The sequence below is a fragment of the Papio anubis genome, unplaced genomic scaffold (genome assembly GCF_008728515.1).
Source record: "Papio anubis isolate 15944 unplaced genomic scaffold, Panubis1.0 scaffold243, whole genome shotgun sequence".
Lineage (NCBI taxonomy): Eukaryota > Metazoa > Chordata > Mammalia > Primates > Cercopithecidae > Papio > Papio anubis.
The window spans coordinates 73,249-86,973 of NW_022162491.1; the positions used below are offsets into that span (position 1 = coordinate 73,249).

At 39.2% G+C, this 13,725-nt stretch overlaps 1 protein-coding gene across 1 annotated transcript; it reads right to left on the reverse strand.

Moving 5' to 3' along the window:
• Window positions 1-271: 271 nt before the first annotated feature.
• LOC101018530 (keratin-associated protein 13-1) lies at window positions 272-2,382 on the reverse strand. Its single transcript, XM_031661747.1, has one exon. It carries the CDS (start codon window positions 2,276-2,278, stop codon window positions 1,760-1,762), a length of 519 nt encoding a protein of 172 aa, XP_031517607.1. The 5' UTR covers window positions 2,279-2,382; the 3' UTR covers window positions 272-1,759.
• Between the last annotated feature and the right edge of the window lie 11,343 nt (window positions 2,383-13,725).

Below are 13,725 nucleotides of genomic sequence, written 5' to 3' on the forward strand. Positions count from 1 at the left end.
CCCAATTTCGACTGGACGTGGTGGCTCATGCCTGTAATCCCAGCACTTTGGGAGGCCGAGGCGAGTGGATCACCTGAGGTCAGGAGTTGGAGACCAGTCTGGCCAACATGACAAAACCCCTTCTGTACTAAAAATACAAAAAAAAATTAGCTGGGCGTGGTGGTGGGAGCCTGTAATCCCAGCTACTTGGGAGGCTGAGGTAGTAGAATCGCTTGAACCCGGGAGGCGGAGGTTGCAGTGAGCCGAGATAGCACCACTGCACTCCAGCCTGAGCAACAGAGCAAGACTGTCAAAAAAAAAAAAAAAGGTACCCTATCTCAAGACTGTTTTAGTAGTTTGAATGACCGTATTTGTCATTACCACACCTTATGAAATCACTTTGCATTGTAACTGTAACTGAGCTAAATTTCCTATCATTCCTTGAATACACAAAGATTTTTCAGTCCTTTCTGCTTTGCTTATTGTGTCTAATCTTCCCAGATTTCTCTCCTCTGATATTTCTGTTTTTGCAAGTCAAAAATTTGCAACTCCTTTAAGATATCATAGAATAAGTTTTCCCTCTACATTCCTTATCATCTTTGTGTCTCCATATTTTTACATTTAACATAACTTACATGTATAATCGCTTTCTCTAACAGCTGTTGTCTAAAGGAATCATGAATGGGAATAGTTATCAAACATTATTTGAACTCTTTTTTTGTTCTCAGCTTTAGGTTCCTTATTGAAATCTGTTTATCTTCACACTTACCTTTTTCTGGAACTACTTTGCCTGAGAAAACAAAGAATGCTACCACAAAAAAGAGAAATAACATTTCCTTAATTTTATGCTCAGATGTGAATTAAATTATCACTTCTGATGGTATCAAAGGGTTATTATCTTCACCTTTACTTAGTGTGAAACATTAATAAAAACCGAGGTGGAATATCAATCCTCCATTCAAGTTTCATGGTATCCCTTATTACACATATGTAGATAATTGAATCATATTGAATTCTCATCAATGAGATGCAGGCATTTGATCATGATTACCAACAAATATTGGGTGACTTCAAAAGTTACTTCAAATCATTTTGGTTTGTCTTTAATTTTTCTTTTATGTGTACCTATAACCATATAGTTCTAAATTTCTTTTCTCTGCAGATTCCTGATATAACTATCAACTAGTCTGCTACATTATACTTTTTGACATAGACACAAGAATCCACATTTTGTAAGGGGATCAAGCTAATTCCTGATTCTGAGATTTTAATGAATAAAAGTCTGTATATTTAGTAGACTTCCACTACCTGTAGTTTGAGTAACAAAAATCTCTGAGACCCCCAAAAGTTTGTTTGAATCCCAAACTTCATATGATTTTCAAACCTATTCCTATATATATACACCAATTGTTACATAATAATCCCCTAATACATCACAACCAAAACCTAGCAATAAAAAAACCACCACAAACATAGCTGAGTATGAGACCAATGGATTTATTGGATTAAAATGATTTGACTTTTTATAAATTATAGAAGAAAATCAAATAATACAAATTCTACTTTTAATGTGTACTTCAAGATTTATTTTGAGCTAGTACTCTAATTACAGTTTTTCAGATGAAGCCTACCAGCCAGTATTTGGGGCCAAAGACAAACTGAGAACTTGATAATTAGAGAATAAGAGGCTAATTCTTTCTGTACATGATGAAGACAATAAAGGTTATGAGTAGAGGCATTAATGGCATTGGCCAACAAAATTAGCAATTTAAGAAGATGATCAATAATAGAAGCCTGATGCACAAGTTGGTCTGTAGCAAGAAGACTGGCAGCTCCTAGAAGCCAGGTAGGTTGGGCGGCAGAATCCAGAGCCATAGCCCAGGGAAGGGAAGCCACAGCCTCCATAACCCAGGGATCTGAAGCCACTGGACCCACAGCCCACTGAGTAGCAGTTCCTCGATCCATAGCCCAGGGAGCGGCAGCTGCTGGATCCAAAGCCTAGAGACCCAGAGTAAGGGGTCTGGCAGGGACTGCAGAGCAAGGAGGTTCTGGGGCGGTAGCAGGAGGTCTGGCAGGGGCTGGACTCCACAAAGGACGTCTCGCAGCTGGTGGGCTCCCAGCAGGTCTCCTGACGGCCCCTGTAGAGAGAGGAACCCAGCTGGCAGGTGCTGGGAGAGCAGAGGTCAGTGCTGGAGACCAGGTTGCTGGGATAGGAAAAGCCACAGGAGGAGGCTGGGTAGCGCAGGTAGCCGCCAAAGGAGCGGGAGGAGAAGTTTCCAGAGCAGCAGTTGTAGGACATGTTGACAGGAGATGTGAGTTCAGCTGAGTTACACTGAGAAGATTCTGAGTTTGGATGCCAGTCCTGGACAGGACCATTTATATACTTTCAGCCGTGGGTGTGGCACCTTACAGGGTCATCCTTCACAAATTTGAGCTCCCACCTTTGCATATAAGTAACTTAGTAATCTTCTTTGTAATTGCAGTTAACTAACACCCTTCATCTTACGTTTATGGTAGAACTCATTTTGTTTTTACAGCTCTGCGTCAATGAAATACATTTATGTTTTAAATGCTATGACAGTATGTGATTAATGCCTACTCCATTATGGCCAGGAAAACCCCTCTTATTTTCTCTGCCCATGATTTATACATCTGCTCCTGTTTTGGCTGGGAAATTCTTTCTGTCTTGGGTGGGGATAGCAATGCATTCATATTTTTTGTTAATGGCCTAGAGGCAGAAATCTTATTGGTTCATACTCTCCAAAATAGTTTGCCATCTGTTATTTACTATAATCAGTGCTTATAAGTCCAGTCTCGAGGGCCTATATAAAAGTAAGCCAAAGGAATTGAGAGATAACTAGACATACATATTGTCTTGAACAATTTTTTTAAAAAATTAATATTTAGAAAAAAGAAATCAAAACAAAAGCAAAAAATAAATAAATAAAACAACAATATGGACTCATGAAAAAAAGCAAAGTAGACAACACTGCTGAAATGAGGTAGGAAACAAGTCAGAGTAGTCAGAACAGCAGAAGGATGCTCAGGACTGTCAGGGTTTGCAACTAATGGATAGATACGCCATCCTTAAAGCAAATCAAAATGCTTTCAAATAAACTTATTTGATGCCTTTTGTATGATGCATTCATATTTGTAAGTGTTCTGGAGCCTACCTGCCTACAACACCTCTAAACGCCCACTTCAAAATTTTGGATGCCTAATGAGCATTTGCAGGGTAACGTCAACTTCTGTGTTTTTCTCCCTTCTTGTGATACGTGACTCTGTCCCAGCCCTCTTTAAAGAGGTGGATTTAGGTTTTGTGGGTGTTGAAAAGTATAATTTGGAGATCCTCATTAAAAATACAATATCATGAATATAATGATAGATATCAACATGGATATTAACTTAGAATAAAAACTTCCATAGTTAACAAAACCCAAGGTGTCACAAAATCAAGACAATAATATACCTTTATCATCATCCCCATCTATAACCTTTTTCTGCATTTTTTGGTTGCATAGTCAGTCTTTGATCATCTCTACATATGACAATGATTTTGTCAACATGATGTGCTGTAGAACAAATGGAAATAAAATTCAGTGTTTCTTCTAGAAATAGTACATCAAAAATACTTGAATTATTTTTTATGACAGAAAAGTTTTTTTTTTTTTAAACATTGCCCTTTGTTGTGAGCAATGCCACAGCTGTAACACCCTCTGTCATTTCTTTTCAGCAGGGCTTCAAGCCTGAGATTGTGCGCCTCTGATCCAGATGTCCCTGGTTCACCTCCCACCTGTGTCTGTTGGCAATGCAGGCTATTTGTATGGGGATCGGCTGCAAACAGCTGTGGATCCAGGGTTGTAGGGGTCTTCTAGTTTGTGGCAGAGCAGTGTCCTTGTTCCAGTCCTTCTACTTAAGAGGAAAACTTGCTAAGGCTTATAAGGTTGACACTGAGGACTAGATGTGTTAGAAGTAGTGCAGGCAGCCCCGCGGATACACCCACAGCCTGAGGATGCTACGAGGGACTCCTAGTCCACAGCAGCATAGCTGGAGCAGTGGGTTCCTCCCAGTCTCCCCGGGAGTGATAATAGAGCTTTGGAAAATGTCAGGCAAGAGAAGTACCCTCAACCTTACCCTTCATTACGCTATATCTGTCTCTGCCTCTGCTAACATGCCCTGCCCAAGATGTCTGAGCATGTGCTCATGACAGTCTCTCAAAGACATCAGGGACTTACATGGAGTGCCAGGTCTCCCTCGGACACCTGTCAGGACAATGTCTCTCTCTGGGGCCGCAGCCTCACTTTTAGTAATTACATTGCTGTGTGTGTTGTTGCTGTTGTTTTTGTTGTCTTTGCTGCTGTTTAATCCCAAACCAAAACAGAAAACAAAATAAGAAAATGTCTGGTAGCTTTATTATGTTCTTTGGATATATGTTTTCTAACAATTCAAGACACAAATTCCCTGACGAATATACTCCAAAGTCCAAATATGTGAAGTCAGGGGCTCAAGAAGTATAAAGTCATGGCTTATGTCATGGAATTGCAAATCTAGTTAATAAAAAGGTAATAAAACTATACAACAGATACTAAAAGTATCAACTTTTTCTTAATGTAAATGTGTGTTTAATTGGAATTTTCTTTAGAACTCACTAGATAAAACTTGCGTAAGTCAAAAAAATGACAAAGAAGCTTCCCCCACATCAAACACTTACTTTTAACAACTTTATGTTGCGATCTTCCAAATATCTAAATTTCTTTCTATAGGCTCTTGGCAGCTAGGAGAAAAGTCCTAGCCCACATGATGCTGTGAAGACCATTTCTTTCTCAAATCTTCATTTTCCAAGGAACTTTTTGAAGATAACCATCCTATCACAACTAAGGGTAACTTTTTGTTAACTGGAAATAGGACCAGTGTTAATCAAATGAATAAAGTCAGCAAATGTTTTTATCAGGGCTCACCCTTATGACTGCACTCCCCGCTTTGCAATAGTGCCCTTCTCCTCCCCATGCATATCCTGCCCTCCTTGGTTAAAATAATAGACCACAAACTCACAGGTCCTTTGTCAAATCCAGCCCGCATAGGTTCGTTTACCTCACAAGTGCAGGCCCCCCTGGGCATTTTATTAAACTATAAATTAGTTGCTAATATTCAACCATCAAAAGATTTCACAAAAATTTGGATTTGTGATTTCTTTTTTTAAAAAATTCCGAAAGTCTGGTGATGCTGTATTTTCTCACTCACAGTTGGCTGGAACTGAAGACAATCTACTCCATGGATGTGGGACATGCTTCTTATCATCCCCACAACTCTAACCACCCCTCTTGTCTCCCAGCTCTACAGCCACATTTCAGTTGTGAATACGCATCAAGCCTGCACTATTATTTTGTCGTGTTAGTTAATGTCTCTATCATAAGTGAGAGAATGTGAGATGAATTAAGAAGCTTTGGGTTTCAAGAAAATTTCTGAAAACTATATCCTCGTGCACTTGACAAATATTCTTTCATGTTTAATAGGAAAATACATCATGTCTGTGATGATGGATTAGAATATGAAGCATCAATCATCAAACAAATCACAAATCCACTGAACCACCTCACTTATATTTATGAGCTGCCTGCATCATGTACTGGCTTGAAACGATCTCCTCTGACTTCAAATACTTTATAAGCCAGCAGAATTTGAGTTGGTTTTTATATGCTGGGCAAATGCTGAAATCAGTGTTGTCTAGCTTCTGAATATGCAACAGAATGAACAATAGGTCATTTTAGGACATGCAAATAAACCAACAAATAATTAATAAAAAACATGATTAAACTCCTCCTAAGGCTGCCTCATTTGTGGTTCTGATGTACCACCATTTTTGGAAATTACTCCCTTAAATTGAAAGGTTAATATCTAGCCAGGAGCCCATAGGAGATCCTCATAGCCCTGTGAAATCATACTGCATGCCTGACCACCGTAACCTCCTCTGGACACGGCTCGTCTGTCCAAAACTATAAAGTACATTAAAGATAGAGGAAAGGTAATCTATTTTCTCCTTGTACTATTGTAATTTGATTGTAATGTGCAGTTTTTGATAATAATATGCTGTCTTCTCTTTTCATGCTATTGCAAAGATGTAATAGCCATTACAAATGCTCTCATTCAAGAATGCTGAAGATGGATTTAGTGGCATTAATATCCATCCTGCAAGATGGAACATCTTAGAGTTTGAACAGAGGCCATGTCACTACCCAGTGACACTGTACAGATGGTCGCATGATGACTAGTAATGACTCCTTTCACCATAAATACCAGGGCAAATAGTGATTTTGACAGGCTATGACAGCTGAAACTGGGAGGCAGAAGAAAAAGGGCTTTCAGTTAGAAATCAAATGAATGGCATGATGAATATGCCTGTAGCACAGAAACATAGCATATAGTAGGCACTCCATAGATAGACGTTGATAGAATGAAAAGGGAAGTTAGGCATGCAGATGTCTTATATGAAATCAAGCATCTCAGAAGCCTATCTAAATGGTAACTATTTTGCCTTTGTTCATTCTTTGATTTGGCAGCTGAGTGAAAGTTGGCTATATCTATTAATAGATTTGGAAGCTTTTTCACTCAGAAATAGGCGGCCTCAACAGTGGATCAGATACAAACCACGGGCTGGCCTTTGTCTAGCTGGAACCAAATCCTAGCCTATTGGGGAAAAAAGTGAGATAAGGGGGAAAGAGAACATGCTAGAAGACATGTGTGTAAGCACCCTTCCTCCTCTGCCATTTTTGAAATGAGGAAAGTTCCTTTGTCCCCCTCGCAGGGCATGTAATAGGGTGTGGCTCACTTCTTCCATGCCCCACAGCTTAAACCCCTAGGGGGGACCATGCAGACCAGCAGGTTGTGGGGAGTGTGGGCTCGGACCTCATGGCGGCATCTAGGGTTGAGTGTTTGCAGATCCCAAAGCCCCAGTGGGCATATGTTACAGTCGGCTCTTTCAGCTTAGCTCAGTTAATCAGCTCAGTACCGTCTGCCTTATCACAAGGACAAAAGACTTTCTGTATCTCAGGGTTCTTGCCCTAGTGTACCAGAAAAATCAGATCACATGTGGGCTTGGAGGATTAGTGCAAGGTTTTATTGAATGGTGGAAGCAGTTCTCAGCAGATGGATGGGGAGCTAGAAGGGGGTTGGAGTGGGAAGGTGGTTTTCCCCTGGAGTCGGGTGGCTCAGAGGCTGGGCTCTCTTCTGACAATCCTCAGCCAAATTTCCCTTGGCGTTCCACGGTTGATGGCCTGCCAGCGTCTGTCAGTGTGTTCTTCTGCTGGTGTTGTTCTGCTTGATGTCCAGCTGCCTTTGTATTTGCCTGATAGGGTCTCGGGGTTTTCATAGGCCAAGGATGGGGACATTGTGAGCCAGGGTGGTCTTGGAAAATGCAACAGTTGAGCATGAAAACAGGAGTGCCTGTCCTCACTTAGGTCTGTGGGCACAGGCCCTACCCAGCACTTCCCTGCCCCCTTCCCTGTCACTTTGAAGAAGTCTGGCCTCAACCTGATTTTGGATGTCACCATTGTCTCCCTGCTTCCCTTCTATTTAAAGTCTTTGCTGGAGATTGAAGGAGTGACAAAGTAACATAAAGAAGGCAATTCCGTATTTACTCAGCATTTCTTCATCTAACCTCTGGAAGGTATCATAGGATTGGGTGAGATTTCTGTTCATGAACTCCCTTTATTCCTGAAGGGAAAACAAACAAACAAACAGTTATGGATAAGGAAGATGTAGATACGAGAGTAGGAAAAAAGGAAACAAAATGGGGAGGCTATTGCAAGTTGCTTCCACATTTTCAGAGCTCTAGAAGTAGAGGATATTTGAGGTTCCTCTGTGTCCTAGGATTGCACACTTTTTTTTTTTTTTTTTTTTTTTGAGATGTAGTTTCACTCTTGTTGCCCAGACTGGAGTGCAATGCCATGATCTTGGCTCACTGCAACCCCTGCCTCCCGGGTTCAAGCAATTCTCCACCTCAGCCTCCCGAGTAGCTGAGATTACAGGTGCCCGCCACCATACCTGGCTAATTTTTGTATTTTTAGTAGAGACAGGGTTTCGCCATGTTGACCAGGCTGGTCTCAAATTCCTGACCTCAGATAATCCACCCGCTTCAGCCTACCAAAGTGCTGGGATTATAGACATGAGCCATTGTGCCCTGCCTGGCTTGTGCACTCTCGAAAGAAAATAAAGCAAAATCAAGTGAAGATTCCTAGATAGGACCCTTAGTCCTTCTCAGTTGGCTGAGCTCTGTGGTGGGTGGATGATTAGAGACACAGACATGGTAGAGGTAAAGTACCCCAGTATCTCTTGGGAACAACTGGAGAGAGCCCCTATGTTTGAAAAACCTCTAAAGTTCTTGTTTTGCTTTTCTCCCTTACTACTATTATAAACTGCTTACCTCTCTTTGTTCATTTTCCATTTCAGTGCTGAAATCCTATGATGCTAAGATTTGGTTGTGGCAATATCGTTGGTGCCCAGAGAGTATTCCTTTGCAATTTCTGTCCCATTCCAAGTAGATTGAGGCTTTCATGAAGGTGGTTAAAGAGCATTAGGATGTAGTTGAGCCTAATTATTCCTGGGGAAGTGTTATACACAGAGTTCCTTCTTTCTTTTTCATTATTTTCCTTGATATTAAATTTTTCACCTACCGTCATTCCAGGATTTGATTTATTTTTAAAGACTTGGGATTTAAAACAAGGGACAAATAAGGTAATCTCAGGTCATTGTGGAATGGAGTATATTTGACCACTTAGAATCTTAAACCCTGATGATTTTAAGAAATGCTGTTCAAAATGTAGATGTCAGAATCCCACCAGCCCAGAGAGTAGTTCTAGGGTGGGGGCCTGCCATTGCAATTGTGGGACAGTGAAATGTAGAAGCTCAGCATGCATTGTGCTGTCAGAACACTTTGCCTGCAAACCCTGATGCTGCCCTTTCCAGCACTGCCTCGCTTTGCTCATTGTGTGGTTGTGAAAATGAACTGGGATAATATAAATAGATAAATAGAGATACTGAAACATAAATAACCAGAGTACTGCCAGCTGGTTAGTAAATCTCTACTGAAATAACAAAAGAAACCCTTGCCAGGTGATGCTGAGGTATCAGATTTGAGAACCACGGCTGGAAATAGTTTTAAGTATGTTTTTGTGCTTCGAGTCATTCTTTGGCTTAAGAACAAAATGTTCAGGATTAAATGAGAAATTTGGAATTTCAAACTCTATACTTATTACAAAATAAAAACATAACGCCTGCAACACAGTATTTAAAGCACTGTTTTAAATCTTTATGGAACCAGTCAGCTTTTCAAAAGTCAGTGATCAATGACCTAACTATACGATTTAGTTTCATGTCCCTATGGTATGTTTCTTCTTCATTTACGCTTCTTCTCTAATTTGTCTTATTTTTTTATTTCCATCGATCTTTTTTTTACTTTATCCCTGTTCCATTCTCTATATTTTCCCTTTCTTTATGCTTATTTTAAGCACCCCTTTTCTTGGTTTGGTTTTATAAACTGGGAATAATTTCAAACTGAGGAAGTGTTTCTTTTTGTTCCATCAATTAAATAGCATTGCTTTTCTATTTATTGGTTGAATAAAGTTGACTCTCCTCTACGTTTGTTTCCAAAAGTAGTTGAGCATTTTTATTCATTTCTCTTACAATGTTCTGAATCTAATTGGTTTTATTGGTGCTTTATTTAATTTTACACTATAAATCATTGAAAACTTTCCAGGTTCTAGTTTACATTTTAAAATCTCGGCATTATAATGCCTTTTTAATTGAATATTCTCAAGTGGTAAACAATTCCAAGATGATTTGCAATAATGGCCCTAATGAAACTTTTTTACAACCGTATGCATCTGGCCTTCAGAGCTATTAGTCTATTGTTACTTTAGGACACCCTAGCTTTGCACAATACTCCATCTTAATTTACCAGACCGGAAGAACTTGGAAGATAGGGATAAAGTCTATTCCTCAATTACTGACTTGCAATGGACTTTCAGTAATGTTTATTAAAAAGATGACTACAGGTATTTTTAGTGTGAACTTTATTAATTTTATTTGTTGACAACAGAAAATATATGATTATAATTTCATGAACTATGAGATTTTGCTGCCCGATTCCTTGGAAAACAGTCATAAAGGGCATGGCATCTGGTCACCATGAGATGGCAGGAAATGGGAGGTGGCGGGGGCCCCTGCCAGGTTGCATGGTAATTATTGGCAATGAAAATAGCTACCGTCATCCTTAAAATAAGAAAAGAATGATCTGTGTCTCTTAAGCACATGAATAGAACATATTCAGCCATGTCTGCAGGGGCAAATCAATTTTATTTTAATTAGATAACTAATCAGTGAAACTGCAAAGGACTTTTTGAATACCAGGATGTTTTCTCCCTACACCAGTGGTCAAGGGTATATAAAGTTCTTTAGGAGAAAATTTGTTAGAATTCCTTATTAAATGCAAGGAAAACTGAAGTCAGGAAACAATATCTAATTGAAATTCTATAGTACGCATTTTTTTTTTTTTTTTTTTTTACTTTTAGCGATGGCCTGTCTCCTGTTATGTGAGTTGAATTTTGTCCTCCCATGAGATTTGTATTTTAAAGTGTTAACCCCCTGCACCTCAGAACATAACCTTATTTGGTGATAGAGCCTTCATAGAGACAGGCAAGTGAAAGTGAGGTCACTGGGGTGGGCCCAATTCATTCATATAGCTAGTGTCTACATAAAAAGGGGAAATACAGAGTCAGAGACAGACACACACAGAGGGAAGATAACGTGAAGAGACACAAGGAGAAGACCATTCAGGACCATTTAGGGAGATGGCCATTTGGGGAGAAGTATCCAAGAAAGAGGCCTAGAACAGATGCTTTCCTCACACCCCTCAGAAAGACCCACCTGCCAATACCTTCATCTCAGCCTTCCAGCCTCCAGGACTGTAAGACAACACATTCCTACCAAGTCACTAAATTTGTGGTACTTTGTAATGGCAGCCCAAGCAGACTTATATATCTACCATCTGTCAAAGGGAATTCTCCCCAACTCAGGAATTGAGTGGCCACAGGGACCTCCTTCGCTCAGTGTCTACCATGTTTCTCCTGGTCAGCAAAGAACATGCCAGCCATCCTGTGCCCTCTTATGGACACCCTTCATCAGCCTGTCCAAAGGACTGGGCTTTGAGCATTGGGCTGTGGACTCTGCAGTTTTCAGCCTCTGTGGATGTGGGACCTCCCTTGTCCCAGATGATGGGCTGGGTTTCTGTCACACTCATAATTGCTCCTCCAGGAGAAGTCAGTCACCTTATTCCCAATCAATTTGTGGTCACAGGTCTAAAGAGCAGCATGTTGCCTTTCTAGACTCTCATAAATGTTTCCCTAACTTTGTTACTAAAGAGATTCTAGATTTCCTAACTCATAAACTGCTTATTCATTTCCAAAATATGAGGTCTTCAAAAGCCATCTTCAAGAACTTAGCTGAAGCTTTTTAATATACCAGTGACCTATGCTACAGCTAGAAATCTGCAAGTTGTTACTCCTGAAAGTATCTCTCTTCTCCCCCTTTCATTATCTCCCTTCTCTCTCCTCTTTCCCCTCTCTGCCTCTTCCTTTCTTGGAATACATTTTATGTTTCATATTTTCTAGATCCTCTTTTTTCCAAAGTGTCTCCCCAAAATAGAAGTGTTCCAGCTTATTTAAAATCATCCTCCTAAGTTAACACAGAAATCAGGTTTTTGTTTTTACTTATTTTTGTGTGTTTTATATGCTTCTAGTAAGTTTCCTCTGGCATGAAAATCCACTGGTCCTCTTTGGGAAGGCCATTTAACTGTAAGATATAGCATCTCTGGAGACTATTCAAGGCAAGTGCCCAGATATTGAAATCACTGCAATAGCTTCATTCTTAATTAGCTCTCCTATTTAATTTATTTTCTTCTCTTGGTCTCTATCCAAACATGGAGCTACAAAAAGATATTTTTTTAAGTCTGAATAGTGATTAGCTTTTCTCCATCCCTTGTGTGATAAATCAGAGTATAACTTAAGAAATGTGTTGAGAAAAGTTCTTTCTTCTGTGCTAGCTGTTCCACTTGAGACCTAAGTGTTATCTCAAATAAGCAGAATCCAAATTCAACCTAAAGTTAGAATACAGTTCTTGCCATCCTGAAATAGATTTCAGCCTCCTGAAAGAGTCAGAATTTAGGACAATTTGAGAGATGATTTTATACTAATAACTTAGACTGCTGTGAACTCATAAACTTCATTTTTTCCTTCATTTATGCATTTATATGTCAACTCAGCTGATCAAAATGAATAATGCCTATTATGCTTTAAAAATCTCATACTTAGAAGAGTAAATGAAATAAATAGAATAAGTGAATGAATGAAATGAATGAAATTTGCAGTAAGACAAACCTAAACTTGAGCATAATTCTATCATTTATGAGAGGTGACCTTAAAGTTATTCAGATTTGTTGGTCTCTGTTTCAACACCTAGAAAATGTGAATGGTAATAACATATATTTCTTTGGAGAATTAAATGAGACTACATATGTACAATTTCTGCTAGGGCCATTGGACACATGTTGGTTCTGCTGCTTTCCAACCCTTCCATCTAGCTGCCACGTTGCTCTGTATCTCTTTGTTTTCATCTCTCTGTATCCAGGAAGTCCTCTTGGACTAAACTTCCTCAACTTCTTACTGTCGTGTCCGTGATTTCTCCTCTATGGGCTTACTTTTTGATTTTTCATAGTCCTGGTCTTGTCTTTTTAGAGTTTTTATGCTCATGTCTACCTTCTTATGGCATCTAAACTAGAAATTACCGTGAAATGATAAGAAGGGTCAACTTTCAGAAAAGTGTGATGAAGTTGACAAATATATTTGAACCAATGGGATTTGTCAGAGAAAAGCTAGAAAAAACTTCATGGAGGAAACATGTTTTGAGGTGGATTTTCAAGTTCAACTCTTTGGAGTTCAGTTGAATCGAGATAGGAAAGATCAAAGACTTTCTAAGAGGTTACGATATCAGGGTGAAAGTGTTTTTGTCATTTCTTTAAGGGGACATAGAATATTTTTTGTATCCAGGAAGTCTAGGGTGATGGCATAAAGCTGTAGTAGATCTCGGTTACTGGGTAAATCATGCCTAGACATCAATCTAATTAAAATTTATTTTCACCAGAATTGAAAAACTGGAGCCAAAACAGATCTCTAAACATGCTTTAACCCCTAAATATTTTAGTATTTCCCACTTTGCTCGTCTAATATTTCTTTATTCTTTACCCTGCTGCCTTCAATCCTTCATTCTCTATCCACCCAACCATCATCTCCCATCTTTTGTGTTACTGAGCAGTACATGCAAAGGTTAAGAGGAGAGACTCAAGTAAAACTATAACACTACATAATTTCTGCTATTGCAGCTCATCTGTAAGAAGGATATAAAAATTATTACAGATTTACTATGAGTTAAATACTATAACTTATGTGCCATGAATAATACTTAGCACAATGCCTGGCTAAATGCTTTAAATGCACATAAAATGTTTTTAAATGTTATCTACTACTATTTTTTATAATTGAGATTCCTCATTGTGTTCCTAAATTAAGCATTAGACCCTCTAATCCATTTTGCCTGATTTTTTTTTGAAAAAAGAACTAGGAATGCTTTTAGGTATGTTTCTAGCTCCAAAGAACTCTCTAGAGTTTCACACCACTAGAATGAGTTAATTTTTGTTAG